Source organism: Corapipo altera, unplaced genomic scaffold (genome assembly GCF_003945725.1).
Source record: "Corapipo altera isolate COAL_440 unplaced genomic scaffold, ASM394572v1 104, whole genome shotgun sequence".
NCBI lineage: Eukaryota > Metazoa > Chordata > Aves > Passeriformes > Pipridae > Corapipo > Corapipo altera.
In genome coordinates this window covers 3,904,179-3,915,576 of record NW_020884920.1, presented here as the reverse complement: position 1 = coordinate 3,915,576, position 11,398 = coordinate 3,904,179, and the positions used below count along the sequence as shown (strand labels likewise).

General features: G+C 51.7%; 1 protein-coding gene across 3 annotated transcripts; it reads right to left on the bottom strand.

The window, feature by feature from the left end:
- Positions 1–121: 121 nt before the first annotated feature.
- On the bottom strand, positions 122–9,929 carry AP5Z1 (adaptor related protein complex 5 subunit zeta 1). Of its 3 annotated transcripts, none has more exons than XM_027656584.1 (17): positions 9,821–9,929; positions 9,487–9,624; positions 8,915–9,101; positions 7,769–7,913; positions 6,730–6,842; positions 5,864–6,032; positions 5,029–5,169; positions 4,613–4,650; positions 4,371–4,533; positions 3,924–4,102; positions 3,291–3,433; positions 2,427–2,579; positions 2,101–2,212; positions 1,599–1,696; positions 1,217–1,349; positions 831–1,045; positions 122–530 (listed from the first exon to the last, which is right to left on the bottom strand). In XM_027656584.1, the coding sequence occupies exons 1-17, from the start codon at positions 9,859–9,861 to the stop codon at positions 260–262; spliced, it is 2,439 nt and encodes an 812-aa protein (XP_027512385.1). In that variant the 5' UTR covers positions 9,862–9,929; the 3' UTR covers positions 122–259. The 3 variants fall into 3 exon arrangements, with proteins under 3 accessions (XP_027512385.1, XP_027512387.1, XP_027512388.1); XM_027656586.1 differs by having other exon boundaries at positions 5,029–5,157; XM_027656587.1 differs by lacking the exon at positions 3,924–4,102 and having other exon boundaries at positions 3,291–3,363.
- Between the last annotated feature and the right edge of the window lie 1,469 nt (positions 9,930–11,398).

Genomic DNA, 11,398 nt, shown 5'->3' with positions numbered 1-11,398 from the left:
ACTCTCCTGCCACATTCACACAAACCCACTGATATTTTCAATGCACACAGGCCAGGGAGGGATAAGACAAGCTTAGGAGATAAAAAAGCAACAGGCGCTGGGACACAGAAATACAAAGAACTTCAGAGCAGAAGAGCAGCCTCAGCTCTACTTATTCCTGTTTTCTGTTTCATTTGCAATCATTTGTTCCTCATTTCCAGTTAAGATCAGCCTTGAGTGTCAGCAGTGTCCAGTGAGTTACTTCACAAACCTCCTTCCCTCACGCTGGCATGCAGCCAGGAGCTGGCTCCAGGAGATGGGTGACCATCCTCAGGGCCAAAGGGAGGGAGTCATTCACCTCTCTCTGAAGCCGTGTGCTGGCCACATCCATGGGGGGGTTGAACACAAACTGAGCCACGCTGGGCATCTTCAGCAGGTTCATGAGCTCAGTTGCCCGAATAAGGATCTCCTCAAGGTCCTCCTCACAGTAAACAGAGGTGACAGCAGGGCTTTGCACAAATGTCCTCATCTTGGACAGGAACATGGACACTCTGCAGGAGAGGAGAACGCAGACATCAGCTGGCAGGACCTTTACACCCAGCCAGGTCACTACTTAAGCCTCTGAACACCCACAGACTAGTGCAATTGAATATCAGGTGACAGAGCATTAGTCAGCAGATGAATCCCACTTCCCCAGACTGTGCCCCTCCACAGCTTATCTCCTCTGTCCTGTTTCAGTTTCAGGTTCCATCAGTCGACAAATTCAGTCATTTATCACCAGCAAACCCATGTTTGGACTCATGAGATCTGCACATTTCAACCCTTTGCCCATCCCCACCATCCGTCCTCACCTGGGGATCAAGTCCTGGCTGCGGGCTGCCAGCTTGGTCAAGGTGGCCATGAGGACACTGATGGCACGGGGGGCACAGCTGGGGGTGCTGGCCAGTGGCCGGAGCTGGGTGATCTCAAACAGCACGGCCTCCAGGGTCTCAAAGAACCGTGTGATCTGCTCCACAGTGCAGCGCTTGTCGTAGGACACCGACAGGTACTCCCCGACAGCCCAGACCTGGGGCAAAGGCAGATGTGCTCAGGGCAAGCACAAGGAGAGGGAATCAAGTAATTTTTAGGGAATAGAAAATCAGGTTAGCTAATGCTCTAGGAGAGGAAAGGGAAGGTGACTGCCAGATTGCACTGCACCTGGAGCAGCCTGTGGCAGACGCAGACAGGCCCCGCTCACCATGTGGGTGAAGATGGGCTCCTTGCTCTGGATGTTGCTGACTGCTCCTGAGAACTCCAGAATCTCTGTGGACAGTTCCACGACGAGCGCAGGGTGCAGCTTGCAGAGCATGGCCAGCTGTGAGCTCAGCACCCTGGAGCAGAGAGAAGGGCAGAGCTCAGACCATGGGCAAGGTGGTCATCACCCATCCGAGGAGGGGCTGGCAGCACCCAGCCACTGGCACAGTGCTGTACCCTCAGGATGTTCCTATTTTTCACCCTCCAAAGGTGTGTCACAGCAGGGACTGGGCCACAACTGAAAAGGCTCCTGGGCTGCCCTGGGATGCCAGGCTCCAGCCAGTGGAAGGGCTGGGAGCTTGGCTGGGCCTCCTGTCCCCTCTCACCTGTACACATCATCTTTGAACGCTGGGATCTCGTAGAGCTGGTTGCTCCTCTGCAGCAGCAGCACCACCAGCTGGTTTATCAGAGACCCATCTGCAGACTGAAAAACAACCCTTGTTTCAGCAAGGGCTGAAACAAGTGACTTTCAGCAGCCAAACCCCAAACTAACCAGCCACGTCAGACAGCTGGCAGAGAAACTGGCTGATCTTGCAGGGGGGGAGCAGCACAGAAAGCAGCTATCAGGCACTCTGCTCTCACCCCTCTCCTTTACAGCTGGCTGAGAGCACAGAGTGAACCTGACACTGCATCATGGAGCTTTTCTGCTTCTCTGCATGAGGTGGCCAGCTCAGTGCTGGTTCATGCCAGTATTAATCCCACCCTCCCCTGGTGCACCCCTCTCTTGAAGCCGCAGCATCTTAACTATTTTGCTTCTACAACTGCTTTTCACACAGCAAGAGGCCCCTGTGGCACAAGTGGGAGCAAACCTCCCCCAAAAGGACATACCTCTGCCACCACCCTGAAAAAGAGCTCCAATAGGACAGGGACAGTCTCTGCACACTGCACCACCCTTGGGTTGCCAGCCAGGGATCCCAGCAGCTGCCGAAGTGGAATCAGACTGTGGCAAGAGAAGAGTTACTGCTGAAGGCTTGTTCCCAGCTACTCTCCTGGTTGCCCTTCCCTATCCCCCACATGGTCTCTGAGTGCTGGCACAGCTGACACAGGGAAATCCACCTCACCCCAGCTCCAGAGTGGCTGTGCCTTTCCCAGTAATCCCAGTGCTGCCTCCCAGAGCTGAATGGCTGAACCACACCCTAGTGGCAGGCTCCCACCTCTCTGGGGTGTCCTCAGGAGCAGATTTGGTGCGGAGAAGATGCTGGAATGTGCTCTTGTAGAGGGGATGACGAAAGGCTTCCAGGCAGGTGGTTGGTTTCACAGCTGGGTCACTTGTGGCCTTCTCAGAGGTAGCAGGAAGAGCAGCTGCCCTGGCAGGAAACACACAGAGAACATGATGCATTATGAGAACAGTCCAGGACACAGCTGGAATCATGAACACTGAACCAGTGACAGCAAGTTGGTTAGTCCAGGCCCTCTCGAAGACAATCAGTATGGCAGAAAATTATGAGCTCAGACCCTCCCCATGCTCAGGCAACAGTTCCAGACTTGCTTCTGTATCACTCCCGGGAAAGGGAAAAATGGCACTCTGCACCCTCGGTCATGCAAGCCCACCAACATCTGCCTCTTGGATGCCTCTCTTTTCTAAGCACTTCAGACAGAGCTGTTCATGTTGGGAGGACAAGGAAGAGCAGAGGTACAGCCAGTTCCAGTCCTATTTCATCTTCCTGGAGACTCACAGTTCCTAATGACCTCAGGAAGAAACCTCTGTATGTCTTCAGGGGAACAAAGCCAGAAAAAGGGGGTAAGAGCAGGGAGGGAAGATCAGGTAGCCCCCACCTCTGTGCTGAGGTGCTGGCTCATGGTAGACCCAGCATGTGGCAACCATTTGGAGCTGGACAGGGAGAGGGGAATAACAACAGCTCCCTGAGCCCCAGAGACAGTCCAGCTTTGTGTTAACCCGACTGTAGATCTGTGACAGCGGCAGCCAGAGGAAAGCTGGGGCTCAGAGAAGAGTGTACTGGGCCGTGGTCAATGTCAAGACACTGATGAGCAAGTGAGAGGAAGGGAAGGTGCATTACCTGAGCTGGATGTCCAGAGCTGCTGTCAGACAGGGCAGGTCAAGCAGCAAATGGAAGATCTCAATGGCTGTGCCTGCATCCAGCAGAAATGGGAGAAGGTCCACAAACTCTGAGATAAGAGGTGGGCTGTTCCATGCCAGGAACTGCAAGGAACAAGCAAAAACTGCTGCACTATCCCAGCTACCCCACCACACACCCAGACAATTCCATGCTGTGACAGAAGGATGGGGAACGGAAAACCACTTCTGAAAAGCAAAACCAGAGAAATCTGAGGGTTTGGTCAAAACCCAGGAGGCTGCTGGAAGCTCAGCACAGGCCTCTGGCAGTTGCTTCAGTGGCTGGTAAGCTGCAACTTACTAAACTTTTCCAGGAACAAAGTGCTGTGTCCTGTGTTCACTGTGCTTCCCAACCCACTGGCAGTCCTGTTAACACAGACTCTCCCCTCCTGGCAGTGCTAAACACACCCAGAACCCTCTTCCCTCTTTAAAACTCTATAACAGTCCTTCTTGCCTGTGCTCTCCCTGGCACTGCCATGGAGGCACTCGGAGGGCTCTGGGGTGCAAACAGGAAGCTCTGGGGCACAGAAAGGAATGTGAAGCAGACTCTCCCCTCTGCTGCTCCAGCAAACTGTACCTTGAAAAGATTTGGGAAGCTCTGTCTGAATATGGTGGAGGTGTCCATGAAGAGCTGGCTGTTGTCTTTGCAGAACTGGACAAATTCGAAGGCCAGTGATGGGTTGTGGAAGAGCTGGGCCGGGATATCAGTGAACAAGTGTTTGTAGATTGCATCTGAATCCACAGCTGCCAGTTTGCCTGGGAGGACACAGCACATCGCTGAGCTCAGCCCACCCAGCAGCCCTGCCAACACAGGCTCCAGGGGCTAAGCTAGATCTGGGTTATGTTTTTCTAAAGAGCATGAGACCCCTCAGCTCCTGGGTCTCCTGGAGTGGGATCATCAATCCCAGAGTACAGCCAAGGTGGAATTACCAACTCCGGGAGCCAGCAAACTGTCAGGACAAAAGGCTGTGCTGGAGTATGCAAGACTAGATTGTGGATGAGGGAGTGGGAGCTGATGACTTACTGTGGTTCAGGAAGAACTGGGCAATGGGCAGTAGTGCCCTGGCATAAGTGGCATCCCCACAAATCCTGCCATGCAGGGTTTTCAGGAAGGAGACAGCGCGGTACACGTAAGAGGAGTCCTGCTTGCAGATGATGTCCATGATCGTCACCGCCTCAATGAGACACTGCAGGAGAGCAGAGAGTCAGACTGGAGTGGGGGAATCCACAACTCCCAGGGTTTCAGCCCCACCTCTGTGTACTTACAGCTCTCTGCAGGTCTCCGTCATCTTTCTTCAGGGGTCCTGCCAGAGAAAGGAGTCCAAGTTACACTTTGAGCCCAAACAGGAACATTGGACTGGCAGTTTGAGCACTGACTCCAATTTCAGGACAGGCAGGAAAACATCCTGATCCCGATTCCAGGCTAATGACAAACAAGATTCATAGCCTCCCCTGCAAATCAAGGGGAGGAGGCAGAACATGGCCTTTGCCTCCAAATCCCTCCCAACACCCCAGCTCAGGGCTGGTCAACGACTTGCACCAGCAGCTGCAGCGGGTGCCACCCCTGGAGCCTGACTGTGGACTCCAGGGAGTGAGATGCCAGCCCAAACATGCAGTGAACCAGAAATGTTTTCAAGAACACTGCCAGGGGAGCTCCAGGGAGGGTTCATGGCAAGACTCACGCCGGGTGCTCTGCTCAATCAGCCGCTGGCAGTACTCGAAGGCTTTCTCTCGCAGATGCTCCTTCGGGGGAAGCAGGCGACTAGAGGTGGATGTAGTTGAGACCATGGATGTAACAGACCTGTCCATTCCTGGTTTGTCACCTACAGAATAAAGAATACATGTGTCAGCTCATGCCATGGGCGATGTAACCCACGCAGTGGCCCAGCAACAGCAAAGGAGCTGTGCATCCCCAGTGCAGTGTGAAAAACAGGAGGGCAGGAGAGAAGGGAATGTTACAAGAACACTAAGGAGATGCTGTCTCCCACCATCCAGCCCTTCTTTCTTAGGGACCCACGGGGCTTTGTCTGAAAGCAGGGGACTCACTGAATGAGTAACTCCTCGAGTAAGGCTCACTAAGGATCTGTTAGCAGGCTTTGTGATACTCCTCCCAAAAGCTTCCCTGATCCTAGTCCAAGATCTCTGAACTCTTGCCCATATTCCTGCCACTGAGAATTACAGAATGGTTTGGGTTGCAATGGACCTTAAAGATCATCATCTAGTTCCAACCCCTTGCCAGGGACACCTTCCAGTAGACCAGGTTCCTCCAAGCCCCATCCAACCTGTCCTTGGACACTTCCAGGGACAGGGCAGCCACAGCTTCTCTGGGCAACCTGTGCCAGGGCCTCCCCACCCTCACAGGGAAGAATTTCTTCCTAATATCTAATCTAACCTACTCTCACTTTGAAACAGAGGAGGTTGCTGGTTGCTGGTACAGCCACCTCATATGACATTTCAGAGCACACACCCCTCTTTGGGGCTGCAACTTACCCTGGCCTTCAGACCTTCAGTCCTTACCTGGATTAGGGGCCTTCCCCTCCTGGCCCCCATAGAGCAGCAGCCAGTTTCTCAGCATGGAGAAGGCCTGCACGTTGAGCCACTGGTCCTGTGTGTAGTGCTGGCCCACTGAGAGCACTGTGAAGAAGTCTGTGGCAATGGCACCATCCACCTCTGTGACAGGAGCAGGCTGAGAGAAAAAATGCAGTAGGTCAGACCCTGAGGGAAAGGCTGAGTGGGAAGGCAGGGAAAACTCGACTGAGCCCATGGAGACAAGTAGCCCTCATTTAGGGTCCTGCAAGAGGGCAGACATCAGACAGAGAAAAGCCAGCTGTGCTGGGTCCTTCTGCCCAACTGAAACACTCCAAACTTTCTCTGACACTGGCCTCATTTGCAATCACCTTTTACTCTGAGGTACATGGGCACTAAGACTCTTCCCTTAAAACTACTTCAAGGATTTAGGTTGGGTACTAGGAAGAAATTTTTTACAGAGCGAGTAATCAGACGTTGGGATGGGCTGCCCAGGGAGGTGGTGGATTCACCATTCCTGGAGGTTTTTAAGATGAGAGTGGATGTGGCACTTAGTGCCATGGTCTGGTAACCACGGCAGTGTTGGATCAAGGGGTTAGACTTTATGATCCCAGAGGTCTTTTCCAACAGTGTTGATTCTGTGATTCTATGATCAAAGCTCTGGATCTACAGGAGTACTTTTAAATCTCGGAGCTATAAATCCCCCTAGTTTGCTTTTGTGTGTCTTGACCACTTACTCCACAAAAATTGCTTAAGAACAGCAGCACTTCCAGGCTACCATTTTCCAAAGGAAGGTGATTCTGGGAACCTGACTAACAAACGCCCCTGTGAGGTGACCATGGCAACTCAGCACTCACCTGTTTGGTTCTGGGACTGGAGAAGAAACCTCCCAAGGGCTGAACAACTCCTTGCTGAGTACTCGCATACCTCAGCCAGTCAGCCAGCTTCCTACTGACAGCATCGGTCTGCTCTGTGCAAGGAAAGCCACAGGGTCACTGCCAGACTGGGCAGAGAAGCAGCCTCTGCACCATACCCCTGTTAACCCTATTTTTCTCCAGCCTAGATCACTGTCTCTCTGACCCAGCAGTCCACAAAGGAACTGGCATGCTAGAGTTGGATGCCCTGTACTCCTCATCCTACCTCAGAGTCAGGGAGTGAGTGCTGGAACCAAGGACTTTTGCTACCACATCAATCAAGAGGTATTTGTTCCTTTGTCTCCACCTACAGATACTATTAGAAGGAAGGTACAAAAATGCTGTCACTCTCTTCAGGCAGTGCCTGGCTTCAGCTCTGCAGCCAAAGGCATAAATCCCTCCCTGAGGACTCACAGGTAATCCTGCCTGCTCTGCCAGTCCATACATCCCTGCCCAACATCCTCCCCAAAGATTCTCCTGCACACTGCACGACTTCTGCAAACCTCACAGGAGACTCCCAGAAACCGACTCTTGCTCACAACACAAATCCCCGTGATTTTAAGCCTGGAATGCTCTCCTAGGCTTACTCACCAGGGTACATCCCTCACCACTACCAATACAGTCCTGCCTCTCTTATGAAGAGCACCTCTAGTTGTTTCTGCTCCTCTCTTGGACAGATGCACAGGCACATCTCTGCTTCTCCCTCTCACTTTGGTTGATGCCCTTCAGGATAGCTACAGTTTCATACTCCTATTGCATGTGGAGACCTCAGCTAGAGCACAGTTACTGTGATACAAATCCATATCCAGGATTTGACTGGAAGGCCCAGCCCCATTTTCGTGTTTTTGAATGTATCTCACCCAGTAAGTTCTCTTTCCTTGTGGCCCAGATGTCACTTTTGACAGCAGTTTCTAACAGAAGCCTTCTGATCACTACACAGATCACAGCCAGGTGGCAATCTCAGCCCTTCCTACATATTTACCTTCAGTTAGAGATTCTGGTGACAGATTGATGACATTTGCCAGGACAGGAAGGAGGAGCAGAGCACTCTGACCCTCGGGCAATCTTCCTTCAAGGACTTTTACAACCCGCTGCCCCACAGCAGCCACTTCACCCTTCTTGTTTCCCTTAAAAATAAAGCAGAGGTAAAGCTGGGCAGACAATCTACCAGTGCTAGAGTCCAACACCATGCAACCTCTTCCATCAGGCATCAGTACAAAAGTCAAACACAAAAAGGACTCACAGCACAGGCTATTTTACCACATTTTACAGAGATTTTCTGTAAATTGAATTCACAGATCCCAAATGATGGGGCTGCTTATGTGTGTTAATGAGTATATTTTTACACCGTGGAGCTGCAGGACAGTTTCAAGGCTGGATATGGGCAAGAGAAGCTTTGGAAGGCAGCACATCAGCAGTACTTTTGTGGTTTCTGTTTCATTTCCTCTAGCTAAGCAAGACTCAAATGAGTGTCAGAAACATAGGAGACATTTCTAAACACACAGTGAAACTCAGAATGAGAAGTTTCAGAAAAATATTTTATCTTTAACAGGCACAATAATAGTAAAAGGAGTAGGGGGGAAAAAAAGAAGTTTCCAGCTTAATCCCCAGGCAGCTCTGAAAACAGGAAAGTTCTCATGTTTTCTTCTCCTTGGAAAATCTGGATCTTTGCAGTGTCATTCACATTTACAGCCCTACATGTTTTATAGGTTCTGTGTATATTTTTTTATATTTGGACGTGAAAGTCAGTATCATAAAAAGGAATAGTAAATTCACCCTAAAATCCTTTGCTCTCCAGGTTCGAGCAGCCCTGGTTTGAAATCTATTCCAGCAGCCAGGACTAAAGGGTTCCTTTTTGCTTCCAGGGCATCAGTTTCTAAACAGTACAATTTTAAGCAGTTTTTGCTATCAAATGCCAAACACAAAAAAAAAAGCTGCCATTTTTCCCTGTGCAAAGCAGAATAATGAGGTTCCTTAAATGAACATCGTAATGCCTCTGCTTTTTCCTATATACTTTCAAATGATTTTTCACTCTCCTTGAGCTCAGGAAGGAGCTCAGGAACAGGGAACAATCAAAAAGCAAATCCATATTGACAAGGGAAGATTTGTGACTTGCCAGGTCATTTACCTGAGCCAGAAGGACGGAGGATACCAGGCTCAAGAGCTTTGTATCCTGAATCTCATCACAGCAGAGGATCAGATCATTGCAAGGTGACATCTCTCTCAGGATGGCAGCACATAACACCTGAACCTGCTCAGGGCTTTTGGGTGAGCACAGCACTGTCTGCAACAGCTCCACAAACTTGCCATCCAGCCTGCAAGAGTCACAGCAAAGCATCACAGCCAGGCAAGAAAAGATTCAGATGTTTATTTCCTGTGTATTTTTGGCTTGGGAATGATCCCCCTCGACAGTGACTGATGTCACCTTATCATCTCCATTTCTGAATGCTTTTCCTCTTGACGAGAGCTCAGTGACACCAACACTTGTTACTCCCACTGCAAAAGCAGGCAGGCACCTTGTGCTTAGCTTGGGGGGGAGGCAAAGAGGGGCTTAATGTTTATATCGAACTCAGGGTTTCCAAAAAACAGGGCGGTTTTTTTTTAAAGCACTAACCCATCACCTTCCTTTTATTTGCTGTGGTTAAGAAAGCAACGGTTTGCTTCCCTGAGCACCAAGAGAGCCCCAGAGCGCTCACTCACCTGCGGGGGTACTTGGTGGCGGCCACGGTGAGGTGCAGCCTCCGCAGCCCTTCCGCGGCCTCGGCGCCGGGCTCGGGGCCCTGCAGGAGGGCGGACACGCGGCCGGCGAACCTCCGCAGCTCCTCCTCATGGATCTCCCTGCCGGGGGAGGGGGAGGACAGCGGCTGTCAGGACCCCGGACCCGCAATTCCCGCCCCCATCACTCCCCCTACACACCCAACCCGGGCCCGGCTGATCCCTCAGCGCCGGGCGCGGCCGCCCCGCCAGGACCCCGGCCGGCCCCGAGGGGTCCCTGCCGCGGTCTCCCGGCCCTCCCGAGGGATCTCCAGCACACCTCGCCTGCCTGAGGAAGCTCTCGGCCGCCGCCGAGAACATCCCGCACCCCCCGCCAGGCCCCGCGCCCCGGTGCGCGCCCAAAGCGCCCCCCCATGGCCGGCCGGTGCGCCGGGGGCCGCCTCCGGGGGGACGCGGCGGCTGCTGCACGAAGGTTCCGGCCGGCGGGGTTGGGCCGCGTCCTGCCTGCACAGAGGAGGGGTAATGCCAAAATTATCTCCGTTGGACATCGTGGACTACTTCGAGGTGCTGTTGCTGTTATTCTCCACCTCAGGAGTCAGAGGAGAAGCTTGGTTCCGAGGCCATCCTGCACGGGATGAAGGGGAACAGCTCTGGGGGCTCAGATCTATGGGAAACATCACATGGCAGAGAGATGCCAGAGATAGGTTTTCTAAGAGTGTGATGGTAAACGGTATCGCATCAGCCTTTCTTGCAACTTGTTCACAAAACAGTGTTTTCCAAAACTGGTGGGAGATGTTAAAAATAGCTGCTCAGCAGCTGGGTCTCCAGCACTTCCAAAAGGTTACAAATCCATTAGTATTTCCCCATCAGTCTCGTCTCTCCTGACTGCGAACGAGGCAGAAGCTCTCACCACCATGCTGAGCATCCCCCTGGGAGGAGGAGGAGGTGTCAGGGGAGGAAAGGCTGGCACTTTGCCCTTGGGTACTTCCCTGCCCTGCACCCTCCAGGCATTAGAGTTCATTAACAGCGTTCCTGGGCAATTAGCCAACAGAGCAGCAGCTCCCCTTTGCCCTGGGAAGACCAGCAGCATCCATCACCTGAGCTGGAACAGTCAGAGCTGGAGTAGAGGGGAGCAAGCAGGAGCATTCAGTGTTTTCTATGCACCCTTTCTCCTGGCTGGGTGAGAAAATACACCCGATGCACATGGGGAACCAAAGACAGGACAATTTTAAAAGATGCTCCTGAAAAACGGCTCTACTGAACATCTTTGCTCACTGTGTACTATGTTATTATTTTTTACTTAGTCAATTAAAAAAAAAAATCCCTCCAGTGCCTGAAAGGAGAATACAAGAAAGATGGAGAGAAACTTTTTACATGGGACAGGACAAGGGGGAACAGCTTCAAACTGAAAGAGGGCAGGGTTAGATTGGATATTGGGAAGAAATTCTTCCCTGTGAGGGTGGGGAGGCCCTGGCACAGGACACCCAGAGAAGCTGTGGCTGCCCCATCCCTGGAAGTGTCCAAGGCCAAGTTGGACAGGGCTTGGGGCAACCTGGGATAGTGGAAGGTGTCCCTGCCCATGGCAGGGGGTGGGACTGGATAATTTTTAAGATCCCTTCCAACCCAAATCATACTGTGATTCTATGAATTACAGCTACTTTATGTCAACTGAGGTCTTAAAAGATACTCCTATTTAACTTTGGAGCTCAGAATGTTTAGTCAAAATAAACCCAGAACTTAAATTGTAGCTGCATTAGGAGGGCAAGGAAGGAAAACCCCATCTATAAGGTAGATGTTTTCTGATCTCATATGCTTCAATGAAACCATTACTATGAGTTACAGGGGAATACACTGAAATAGTTTCTTTCAAAATAACAATGTTTCACTTCATGACAAA